Source organism: Myotis daubentonii, chromosome 1, assembly GCF_963259705.1.
Source record: "Myotis daubentonii chromosome 1, mMyoDau2.1, whole genome shotgun sequence".
Lineage (NCBI taxonomy): Eukaryota > Metazoa > Chordata > Mammalia > Chiroptera > Vespertilionidae > Myotis > Myotis daubentonii.
In genome coordinates this window covers 8,905,995-8,919,047 of record NC_081840.1, presented here as the reverse complement: position 1 = coordinate 8,919,047, position 13,053 = coordinate 8,905,995, and the positions used below count along the sequence as shown (strand labels likewise).

At 39.8% G+C, this 13,053-nt stretch overlaps 1 protein-coding gene across 4 annotated transcripts in view; it reads left to right on the top strand.

The window, feature by feature from the left end:
• The window catches only part of TRIP11 (thyroid hormone receptor interactor 11), a 74,569-nt gene that overhangs the window by 39,897 nt on the left and 21,619 nt on the right, over nucleotides 1–13,053 (top strand). For all 4 annotated transcript variants that reach the window (XM_059687928.1, XM_059687919.1, XM_059687947.1 and 1 more), the window contains one exon: nucleotides 11,401–11,500. In XM_059687928.1, the coding sequence (XP_059543911.1) occupies nucleotides 11,401–11,500 (100 nt within the window). The remainder of the gene's footprint in view (nucleotides 1–11,400; nucleotides 11,501–13,053) is intronic.

The window sequence follows — 13,053 nt, the reverse complement described above, 5'->3', positions numbered from 1 at the left end:
AGGCCTGGGCAAGGGGCAGAGCCAGCAATCGGAGGAGTCTGGGGGTCCCCTGCCCAGACCTGATGCCTGGGCCAGAGGCGTCAGGCTTGGGCGGGGGGCAGAACCAGTGATGGGGGGAAATGAGGGTCCCCTGCCCAGGCCTGACACCTCTGTCAGAGGCGTCAGGCCTGGGCAAGGGGCCGATCCTGTGCTTGGAGGGTGATGGGGGTCAACGCCTGAGGGCTCCCAGTATGTGAGAGGGGGCAGGCTGGGCTGAGGGACACCCCCCCCCCCACACACACACCCAGTGCACGAATTTTGTGCACTGGGCCCCTAGTCCTATATAATAATCCTACATAATAAAAGGGTAATATGCAAATTGATCCTAACAGTGGAACAACCAGAACGACCGCTCAACCAGTCACTATGAGGTGCACTAACCACCTCTTGGTCCCTTTCCCAGGCTGGCAGACTCCAATCTCCCAATGGTGAACAGGGAATTGGGGTGGGTGGCAGGGGATGCAGGTGGCTCCACACCAAGGCCCCCACCCCACCAGTCACCCCACACACAGAGGGCAACCTGCGGCGGGGGCAGGACCGGTGAGCGGTGGGAACGGCTGACCTCTAGGTCCCTTCCCCTGGCCATCAGGCTCCGATAGCCTGATGGGGAATGGGGAACCGGGGTGGGTGGTGGCCGGGGCGGGGGGTGGGGAAGGGGGTATGGCAGGCTGCAGGCAGCCGGGGAAGATGGCCCTGACCCTGACCGCAGGCCAGACTAGTTTAGATAATATGTATAAAATATAAAAATAACAATACAGCAAATATCCACATACCACCCAATATAAGAAATAAAATGACACCCTTTGAAATTCCTTATGCACCTTTCCTCATATCATCCCCTTCTTACCACCTCCTACTCCAAAAGTTTGTTTTCCCCCTTTGTTATTTTTATGGTTTTAACATGTAGATTTATATCTCCAAACAATACATTGTTTGGTTTTACATATATTTGAATTCTGTATTAAGTGGAATTTTAAACTACAGTGGGGCCTTGACTTACGAGTGTCCCGACTAACAAGTTTTTTGAGATACCAGCTGTCTCTCGGCCGATTTTTTGCATTGAGTTGATAGAGTAATTTGAGTTAGAGCTCCTTAACGAGCTTGGTCTCGGAACGAATTAAACTCATAAGTCAAGGCCCCACTGTATATGTAGATTGAGTAATTTTTCTGAGACTTGCTTTTTTGCTTAGTATTATGTTCATGATTTTTAGCCATGTTACTGTGTGTTACTGTGTGCAGATGGTTCACTCTTTTACTGTTCTATTCATTGCATAAATATATAATTATTTACTTATTTTATTGATAAAGTAATTTTCATTATCTACTATGCAAACAATGTGGTTATGAACTTCCTTGTTTATATCTTCTGGTATACATATACAAGAGTTTCTATTTTGTGTGTCTTTTTTTTTTTTTAAATATTTTATTGATTTTTCACAGAGAGGAAGGGAGAGAGATAGAAAGTTAGAAACATCGATGAGAGAGAAACATCGATCAGCTGCCTCCTGCACATCTCCCACTGGGGATGTGCCCGCAACCCAGGTACATGCCCTTGACCGGAATCGAACCCGGGACCCCTCAGTCCGCAGGCCGACGCTCTATCCACTGAGCCAAACCGGTTTTGGCTATTTTGTGTGTCTTGATTGGAATTGCTGAGCTATGGGATATATATGAGCAATTTCAACTTGATTAGATGATGGAAAATTATCTTTTAAAGTAGTTGTGCTTATTTAGTCCTTCCAGTGGTACATAAGAGTTCTTGTTCTACATCCTTGTCAGCACTTGACTTTATAAGAATATTTTCACTTTTTGCCAATGTGGGAGGGAGGAGGGCTATCTTCTTATGGTTTTAGTTTGCATTTCTTTGATTACTAATGAGGTCAAGCACCTTTTTATTTTAATTTATGTATGTATTTACTTATGTATGTATGCATGTATGTATTCATTTTATTTATTTTTTTGGAGAGAGTAAGGGGGGGGGGAGAGAGAGAGAGAGAGAGAGAGAGAGAGAGAGAGAGAGAGAGAGAGAGAAACATTGGTATGAGAGCCAAACATTTATTGGCTGCCCCCTGCACACCAGGGGATCGAGCCCGGAAGTCAGGCATGTGCCCTGACCAGGAATTGCACCACCAACATTTTAGTGCACAGGACGACATCCAAACAACTGAGCCACACTGGCCAGGGCGAGGTCAAGCATCTTTTAATGTTCATTAACCATTTATGTTAACTTTATGGCCAGCTCATTAATACATTTAAAATGTATTTTATCCAACACTTTTAATTGTTTCCATTGGGTCCAGAGTATCCAGTCTGTCACACTGTTTGAATAGAAGTCAGATCTTCTTTTTAAGCTAGGTGGTTTTTTTCAAATTTAAAGTGTAACATATATTTAGAAAAAGAATAAAATAAATTGGAAGAAACTAAAGAGGGAATTAGTAAAGATAAAAGCTAAAATTAATGAAATATAAACCAAACAGCCGAAACCGGTTTGGCTCAGTGGATAGAGCGTCGGCTTGCGGACTGAAAGGTCCCAGGTTCGATTCCGGTCAAAGGCATGTACCTGGGTTGCGGGCACATCCCCAGTAGGAGATGTGCAGGAGGCAGCTGATCGATGTTCCTCTCTCATCGATGTTTCTAGCTCTCTATCTCTTTCCCTTCCTCTCTGTAAAAAATCAATAAAATATATTTAAAAAAAAAAAAGAAATATAACCCAAACAATAGTAGAAAGAGTGACAAAATGTAAATGTTAATTTTTGAAAACATCTTTTTTTTTTTTTATTGCTTAAAGTATTACAAAGGGTATTACATATGTATCCATTTTATCCCCCCGCCCTAGACAGTCCCCTAGCCTCCCCTATCCCCCAGTGTCTTATGTCCATTGGTTATGCTTATATGCATGCATACAAGTCCTTTAGTTGATCTCTTACCCCCCTACCTCCTGCCCCCCAACCCTCCCCGGCCTTCCCGCTGCAGTTTGACAATCTGTTTGAGGCAGCTCTGCCTCTGTATATATTATTGTTCAAAAGTTTATAATGGTCTCTATTGTCCATGAATGAGTGAGATCATGTGGTATTTTTCCTTTATTGACTGGCTTATTTCACTTAGCATAATGCTCTCCAGTTCCATCCATGCCGTTGCAAATGGTAAGAGTTCCTTCCTTTTTACAGCAGCATAGTATTCCATCGTGTAGATGTACCACAGTTTTCTAATCCATTCATCTACTGATGGGCACTTAGGCTGTTTCCAGATCTTAGCTATGGTGAATTGTGCTGCTATGAACATAGGGGTGCATATATCCTTTCTGATTGGTGTTTCTGGTTTCTTGGGATATATTCCTAGAAGTGGGATCACAGGGTCAAATGGGAGTTCCATTTTCAGTTTTTTAAGGAAACTCCATACTGTCTTCCATAGTGGCTGCACCAGTCTGCATTCCCACCAGCAGTGCACAAGTGTTCCTTTTTCTCCACATCCTCTCCAGCACTTGTCGTTTGTTGATTTGTTGATGATAGCCAGTCTGACAGGTGTGAGATGGTACCTCATTGCTGTTTTGATTTGCATCTCTCGGATGATTAGTGACTTTGAGCATGTTTTCATATGTCTCTTGGCTTTCTGGATGTCCTCTTTTGAAAGGTGTCTATTTAGGTCCTTTGCCCATTTTTTGATTGGATTGTTTATCTTTCTTTTGTTAAGTTGTATGAGTTCCCTATAAATTTTGGAGATTAGGCCCTTATCAGATATGACATTGGCAAATATGTTTTCCCACACAGTGGGTTTTCTCGTTGTTTTGTTGATGGTTTCTTTTGCTGTGCAGAAGCTTTTTATTTTGATGTAGTCCCATTTGTTCATTTTTTCTTTAGTTTCAAGTGCCCTAGGAGCTGTATCAGTGAAGAAATTGCTTCGGCATATGTCTGAGATTTTGTTGCCTTTGGATTCTTCTAGAATTTTTATGGTTTCCCGTCGTACATTTAAGTCCTTTATCCATTTTGAGTTTATTTTTGTGTATGGTGTAAGTTGGTGGTCTAGTTTCATTTTCTTGCATATATCTGTCCAATTTTCCCAGCACCATTTATTGAAGAGACTATCTTGGCTCCATTGTATGTTCTTGCCTCCTTTGTCAAATATTAATTGAGCATATTGGTTCGGGCTGATTTCTGGGGTCTCTATTCTATTCCATTGATCTATATGCCTATTCTTGTGCCAGTACCAGGCAGTTTTGAGAACAGTGGCTTTGTAATACAACTTGATATCTGGTATTGAGATCCCACCTACTTTGTTCTTTTTCAGGATTGCTGCAGCTATTCGGGGTCTTTTTTTATTCCAGATGAATTTTTGGAGAGTTCGTTCTAGATCTCTGAAGTATGCCCTTGGTATTTTAATGGGAAGTGCGTTGAATTTATAGATTGCTTTGGGTAGTATGGACATTTTTATGATGTTGATTCTACCAATCCATGAACACGGTATGTTCTTCCATCTGTTTATGTCTTCCTCTATATCTTTTTTCAACGTCCTGTAGTTTTCTGAGTAGAGGTCTTTTACCTCTTTAGTTAAGTTTATTCCTAGGTAGCTTAATTTTTTTGGTGCAATGGTAAACGGGATTGTTTTTATAATCTCTCTTTCTGAAAGTTCACTATTGGTGTATAGAAATGCCTCAGATTTCTTGGGGTTAATTTTGTATCCTGCTACATTGCCAAATTCATGTATTAAGTCTAGTAGCTTTTTGATGGAATCTCTAGGGTTTTGTATGTATAATATCATGTCGTCTGCAAATAAGGACAGTTTTACTTCCTCTTTTCCAATTTGGATGCCTTTTATTTCTTCTTCTTGCCGAATTGCAATGGCTAACACTTCCAGTACTATGTTGAACAGGAGTGGTGAGAGGGGGCATCCCTGTCTTGTTCCTGTTCTTAGGGGAAATGGTGTTAGTTTTTGTCCATTGAGTATGATGTTGGCTGTGGGCCTGTCATATATGGCTTTTATTATGTTGAGGTATGATCCTTCTACTCCCACCTTGCTGAGAGTTTTTATCAAAAATGGGTGTTGAATTTTGTCAAATGCTTTTTCTGCATCAATTGATATGACCATGTGGTTTTTTTCTTTCAATTTGTTTATGTGATGTATCACGTTTATTGATTTGCGGATATTGTACCATCCTTGCATCCCTGGGATAAATCCTACTTGGTCATGGTGTATGATCTTTCTGATGTACTCCTGGATCCGATTTGCTAAGATTTTGTTGAGGATTTTGGCATCTATGTTCATGAGGGATATTGGCCTGTAATTCTCTTTCATTGTGTTGTCTTTACCTGGTTTTGGTATTAGGGTGATGCTGGCTTCATAGAATGAGCTTGGAAGTGTTCCTTCCTCTTGAATTTTTTGTAGTAGTCTGAGGAGGATAGGTTTTAGTTCTTCCTTGAATGTTTGGTAAAACTCCCCTGTGAAGCCGTCTGGTCCTGGGCTTTTGTTTGATGGAAGCTTTTTGATGACTGCTTCAATTTCTTCCATAGTTATTGGCCTGTTGAGATTTTTAGATTCTTCCTGATTGAGTTTTGGAATGTTGTATTTTTCTAGGAATTTGTCCATTTCCTCCATGTTGTCTAGTTTGTTGGAGTAGAGCTGTCCATAGTATTTTTTAACAATCATTTGTATTTCTGTGGGGTCTGTTGTTATTTCGCCTCTATCGTTTCTGATTTTATTTATTTGGGTCCTCTCTCTCTGCTTCTTGGTGAGTCTGGCTAGAGGTTTGTCAATCTTGTTTATCCTTTCAAAGAACCAGCTCTTGGTTTCATTGATTTTCTGTATTGTTTTTTTGGTCTCTATGTCATTTATTTCTGCTCTAAGCTTTATTATCTCCTTCCTTCTGCTCACTCTGGGGTTTTCTTGTTGCTCTCTTTCTAATTCTTTGAGTTGTAGAGTTAGATGATTTACTACCATTTTTTCTTGTTTTTTGAGATAGGCCTGTAGAGCTGTAAACTTCCCTCTCAGGACTGCTTTCATTGTGTCCCATAGGTTTTGGATTGTTGTGTTTTCATTGTCATTAGTTTCCAGGATGTTTTTAATTTCTTCTTTGATCTCATTGGTAACCCAATCAATATTTAATAACATGCTATTCAGCTTCCAGGTGTTTGAGTATTTTGGGTTGTTTTTATTGTAGTTTATTTCTAGTATTATGCCATCGTGGTCTGCGAAGATGCTTTTTATGATTTCAATCTTCTTGAATTTGGGGATACTTTGCTTGTGACCCAATATGTGGTCTATTTTTGAAGATGTACCATGAGCACCTGAGAAGAACGTATATTCCCTGGCTTTGGGGTGAAGTGTTCTGAAGATGTCTATTAAGTCCATCTGATCTAGTAAGTCATTTAGGATTGCTGTATCTTTGCTGATTGTTTGTCTATAGGACTTATCCAGTGCTGTCAATGGTGTATTAAAGTCCCCTACTATGATTGTATTGTTGTCGATCTCTCCTTTGATATTTTCCAGGAGTTTTTTTATGAATTTGGGTGCTCCTACATTGGGTGCATATGTTTACCAGGGTTATATCTTCTTGTTGTATTGATCCCTTTAGTATTATGAAGTGGCCTTCCTTATCTCTTGTTAAGGCCTTCACTTTGAGGTCTATTTTGTCCGATATAAGTATTGCTACCCCAGCTTTCTTTTCCTTTCCATTTGCCTGAAAGATATTTTTCCATCCTTTCACTTTCAGTCTGTGTGAGTCCCTTCTAATGAGGTGGGTTTCTTGTAGACAGCAGATGTATGGGTCATGTTTTTTTATCCATTCAGCCACTCGATGTCTTTTGGTTGGAGCATTTAGTCCGTTTACGTTTAAAGTTATTATTGAAAGGTACTTGTTTGTAGCCATTTCTTTTTGTGTGTGTGTGTGGCTGTTTTCTTTCTGAGCTTTTTATTTCTTCTTTTTATACCAGTCCCTTTAGCATTCCTTGCATTGCTGGCTTGGTGGTGACAAACTCCCTTAGCCTTTTTTTGTCTGTGAAGCTTCTTATTTCCCCTTCAAGTTTGAATGATAGCCTTGCTGGATAGAGTATTCTTGGATTCAGTCCTTTGCTTTGCATCACTTTGTAAATTTCAGTCCATTCTTTTCTGGCCTGATGTGTTTCTGTTGAGAAATCATTTGACAGTCTAATGGGAGATCCCTTGTATGTAACTTTCCGTCTCTCTCTTGCAGCCTGTAAGATTCTCTCTTTGTCCTGAACATTTGCCATGGTGATTATGATGTGTCTTGGTGTGGGTCTTTTCGGGTTCACCTTGTTTGGGACTCTCTGGGCTTGTGTGACTTTTTTCTTCCCCACCTCAGGAAAGTTTTCTGATATTATTTCTTCAAGTAGGTTTTCTAATCCTTGTTCATCCTTCTGTTGTTCTGGTACTCCTATTATTCGTATGTTGTTTTGTTTCATGTTGTCCCAAAGCTCCCTTAGGCTCTCCTCCTGTCTTTTAATTTTTTTCTCCAATTGCAGTACATTTTGGGTGTGTTTTGCTTCCTTGTCTTCTAATTCACTAATTCGGTCCTCCGCTTCTCCTAGTCTACTGTTGATACTTTCAATGGAGTTTTTCATTGCAGCTATATCACTCTTCATTTCTTCTTGGGTCTTACTTAAGTTGTTGATTTTTTCATCTGTTTCTTCTAGCTTCTTCCATATGTTATCGATTTTTTCATCTGTTTCTTCTTGCTTCTTGAAGAGGTTGTCGATTTTTTCCTCCATCCGGTTTATGCACTCTAGGATCCTTATTCTGAATTCTTTATCTGTCATGTTGCATGCCTCTGTATTACTTAGCTGCTTTTCTGGAGAGTCCTCCTTCTCTTTCCTTTGGGGGTTTCTTTGTCTACCCATGTTTGATCTCACTGACATATCTAGATGTTGAGTCATTCAGTGGTTGCTCCCTGGGTGGCAGTGACTCCTTGGTCTGTGGTTGCTCTTCGGGCGGTTGCGGTAGCTGCTGCTCTTCAGTTGGCAGCAGCTCCTCTGGTGGGTGCTGTTCACAGCTGTGGTGGCTCTTCTGGCTGGTGGGGCGAGGTTTCACGTACAGCTGCTGTTCCTCAGCAGAGGATGTGGTGCTCAGGAGGTTGCTGTTGCTTGGATCTGCTGCATTGATTTAAAGGCACAAAATACAACACAACAAGGCACCACGTACCAGGCACTATACACAAATATATTCACGATATTAATAACTCCAAATAAAGGTGACCACCTGAATTAAGAGAATTAGGGGATAAGGAAGAAGGAAGAGAAAAAGATAAAAGAAAAAAAAGAAAAGAAAAGTAGGGACCAAAAAAAGGAGTGCAAAAATGAAATTGGGAAAAAGGAGGGGGGAAAATAAAAGCGAGAAAAGAAAAGAAAAAAAAAAAAAGAGCGAAAAGAGAGAATGAAGTGGAAGAGGGGAAGAGACTTTTTATATGAGGAGAATACTCCTATAGAACAGCCATTAATCCCAACAAATTCCAGCAACAGCTCCCTGGATATGAATGCAAACTAGAAACAACCAATAATATAACAATGAAAATAGAATGGAGAACACTAATCCCAAAATAAAATAAAGAGAAAATAAAATGGCACTTTAAAAAATGGTAAAATGGTAGCAGTAATAATACTGGTTAAAAAATAAGAAGGTAGTAATTAAAAGGGTAAAATCAGGTGATGGAAAAAGAAAAAAAAAAAGAACAGAAAAAAAAATAAAAAAAAAATTGATTTCTTAGTTAAAAAGTGAAAAAAGAAAAAAAAAATGCAGTAGTGAAGGTCCTTCGGTTCTTCTATTCTTCAGTGTGGCTCGCCTTAGACCTTCCAGGTATTCAGGAGAGTGTTGAGTTTCCCTGCGATATACTGTTCCTCTGTGTTGTGAACCACAGTCCTTATTTTAAAGCAGGTCGCATTTATTTCCCAGACTGCCTTATTTTGTGTTTAGCAAAGAGTCAGTTTGTGGGTCAGCCTCTGGGTGGCAGTGTTCTGGGGTTGGCCTCTGGGGCTATAGGGCCTCTCTTTCCAGTGGAAGTTCACTGCCCAGAGCTGACTGCGTAATAGTTAGTTACCGGCGCTATGTTGTTGCTGGGATTGAAAATCCCTCTATAGGCCAGACCCTGTTCAATTTTTGAAAACATCTTAATGTAGTTTTAAGCTTTAATAATTTCTTAAATGTAAACAAAATGAGATTTTAAAAATATTACTTGAAAACATACTTTCTTTACACTAAACTTAGTTTTGTGCATTTTGAATATTAAATTTTTAATGTGTGAACACTTATGTGTACACACACATATATACATTGATATATATGCTGTACACACCTGTGAGATTTATTACAAGAATTGGCATTTTGATTGTGGGGGCTGGCTAAGCAAGTAAAAAATTAGTAGGCCTGGCAGTCAGAATGGGAAGGTCACAGAATAGGCAGGCTGGATAGAACTCATAGACATGGGCCACAGCTATTGTCTACAGGTGCTCAGGAAGGAACATCACCAGCGGGAGGGACTCCATGGGCAGCTGTCCACAGAAGGAATTCCTTCTCTTTCTGGGAGAAGCCTCTGGCCTGCTTTCAGTGACTTTCAACTGGTTCAGTCAGGTCCACCCTGATTATCCAGGATAATGTGCCTTCCCTAAATTAAACTGATCAGAAACTTTGACTATATTTGTAAGATACCTTAACAGCAACATCTAGATTATATTTGATAGAAATCGGGATTATAGCCTATCCAAGATGACACACCAAAAAAGGTACCACATTCTGATTCAAGATGGTAAAACTTGACCTGAAATTTACAGGAGTGAATACTTTAGAATAGCTAAGAAAATTGTGTAAAGAAACAATAGTAAGGAGGGACTTTCTTACTAAATATCAAAATAGAACCATAAATCAGTATTATATTGACTAGAGTAGTAGAACAGGTGGAAAATTCAGAAACAGAGCTCAAGATACATTTGAGAATTTAAAACTAAACCCTAAGCTAAACTAATTTCAATTTAATGGGGAAAGGGTAGATTATCTAATAAATGATATGGATACAACTGCTTTCTGTATGGAACAAAATAAAATTGGACTCCTATCTCACACCATATACAAAATTAAATTTCTGCTGTATTAAAGCAAGGATGCTCAGCTGGGAGTGGTACTGGAATTCTGGGGTTTATTAGAGTGACTACATGGTTCTCTGGCATTTAGTGGTCAAAGGCCAAGAATATTAAAAGTACTCCCATTGAGAAACATTATTTTAAAGATGCAAATATTTTAAAAAATATTAAATTTTTTGTAAGAAAATCTAAAAGATCACATGTATGTAAAGAGGTTTTCACAGAAGAGCAGATCTAGCTGTCCTGTAATCATGAAAAAACTCTCAAATTCACTAGTAGTTAGGGAAATAAAAACTAATAATGAAACATCACTTTATACCCATCAGGCTTACAAAAATTAAAAAGAACATTTGTTGCCAAGACCGGTTTGGCTCAGTGGATAGAGCGTCGGCCTGCGGACTGAAGGGTCCCAGGTTCGATTCCGGTCAAGGGCATGTACCTGGGTTGCGGGCGCATCCCCAGTAGGAGATGTGCAGGAGGCAGCTGATCCATGTTTCTCTCCTATCGATGTTTCTAACTCTCTATCTCTCTCCCTTCCTCTCTGTAAAAAATCAATAAAATATATTTAAAAAAAAAAAAAGAACATTTGTTGCTATCTTTCTTGAAGTTCTGTATCTGCTTTTTGTAGCTTTTATTCAGTTCTGTCACTTTTTTTTTTTAACTTTTGTCACCATGTTGTCTTTTTGTATTAGTCTTTTTCTGTTTAGCTCCTCTTAACACAGTATTGTGTTGTAAAGTGTGGGTTCTATCTTTGACAATTAGTTGCTTCATCTTGCCCAAGGTCACCAGCTGAAATGAAAAGTGTTAACTGACTCTAAGAAGTCTTCTAGCCCTATGTTTGTGAAGTAGTTTTTACATGCTGCTTTTTATTTTTAAAATATGTATGTATGTATGTATGTATGTGCCCTGACCGGAGATTGAGCCCTCAACCTTGGCTTATTGGGATGATGCTCTAACCAACTCAGCTATCTGGCCAGGGCTTTACTTGCTGCATTTTTTTTGTTTTGGGTTTTGTGTGTGTGTTTTTTGTTGTTGTTGTTAATCCTCACATGAGCATATTTTTCCATTGATTGTTAGAGAGGGTAGGAGGGAGGGGAAGAGACAGAGAGGGAGAAACATCGATGGGAGAGAGACACATTGTTTGGTTGCTTCCCTCGGGCAACTGAGGTAATGCCCTGGACCAGAATTGAACCCACAACCCTTCAGTCTGCAGGCTGATGCTCTATCCACTGACCCAAACCAGCTAGGGCTACCTGCTGCTTTTTAATGAACTTTTCTTCCTCAGGAACGTTTGGATGAAGCAAATGCTGCATTGGATTCAGCATCAAGACTCACAGAGCAATTAGATTTAAAGGAAGAACAAATTGAACAACTTAAAAAACAAAGTAAGTTTTTTCCCTTTTCCTTTTTTTCTTTTTCCTACAAACTAGTATTGAATCAATTGTAACATTCCCCTGTGCATTGGTACAGTTGAGTGAGACCAACTTCCTTTGGTGGGTGACTTCCATTTCCATCTCCCATTAACCAGTTTGCTTATGTTTGAATATGGTCCTGTGAAATCAGACTCATAAATTGGCCCTGGCTGTCCAGTTAGTTTTCCTTGGTATTTTTGTTTTTAAATATATTTTATTGATTTTTTACAGAGAGGAAGGGAGAGAGATACAGAGTTAGAAACATCGATGAGAGAGAAACATCGATCAGCTGCCTCCAGCACATCTCCTACTGGGGATGTGCCCGCAACCCAGGTACATGCCCTTGACCGGAATCGAACCTGGGACCTTTCAGTCCGCAGGTCGACACTCTATCCACTGAGCCAAACCGGTTCCGGCTTCCTTGGTATTGAGGCAGTCCAGTTGTGTGGGCTTGATTGACCCTGTTGACCATCAAGGGGATTAATTTGATTTACCTGATTTTTGTTTATGACTTCTCCCTAATCAGTCTGTGTTCATCCTACTTAAAGCTATCTGATGTGTTAGAGAGTGCAATATCATCAAGTAAAAGTAACTTTTTGTGTAATGAATGGGCATAAATAGCTTTTTAGGATTATAGATGGTGCTTTACATAACGGCCACTCATGTATTTTTTGATGCTTGTAAGGTTTCTCATAAGCCTTGTCAGTTCACTAAGTTGAGTCCTGTGCTTAGGATTATGAATTGGGTCTCAGAAAATCAGGTGGTTCTTAAGTGCTTTGTTGAATCTAACCTCTGACAAGGATGGCAGGTCCTCATTTAATCTCTGACTTAAGGGTCCCCAGGAAGTTGAAGCTATTCTAGGGCTGTGTTTAGTAGGTAACAATGTAAGATTGTCTAAAGGTGATAAAGGAATCAGAAATGCAGCAACTTTAGTGCCTGGGTTAGTCATAGTAGCACCAAAGCACATAATTAACTTTACCCTTGGCCAGAGTTCATGTACCACCTAAAATAAGATAGAAATTAGAAACAGGCAGAACTAGGAGATGGCACAGCAGAGATGCTATCAGCCAACAGAAACAGCGACGTGGAGGCTAAGGAGGCAAGCAGACAAGAACCTCTGAAACATGGATACCAAAGGACAAGCCAGGGTAGGTGGGCCTAAATCCAGCAAGAGTCGGAGATAAGAGATTTTTAGGAATACAAAAATAATAAGGTGGATCAAGTGAGGCAATTCCTCTCGAGATAACTTAATTTGGAGGCAGATTACTGGCCAACTAAAAGTCCTCCGTTTACTTTGTAGGACTTGGCTAGCCTGGGAATTGTAATTGTCTTAGAGGGCCTGGAAACTGGAGCAAGCACACAGTTTTATATTGAGTACCATGGATATTTTATATAACATTTACTGTATATTAAGTCTTATTTCTTTTACTCTTCACAGCAACTTTAAAGTAAGTAGTATTAGTTCCATTTATAAGTTAAAGAAGCTGAAATTTGAACTCTGATGTTTTACCTTTGGCCAAAGTTCA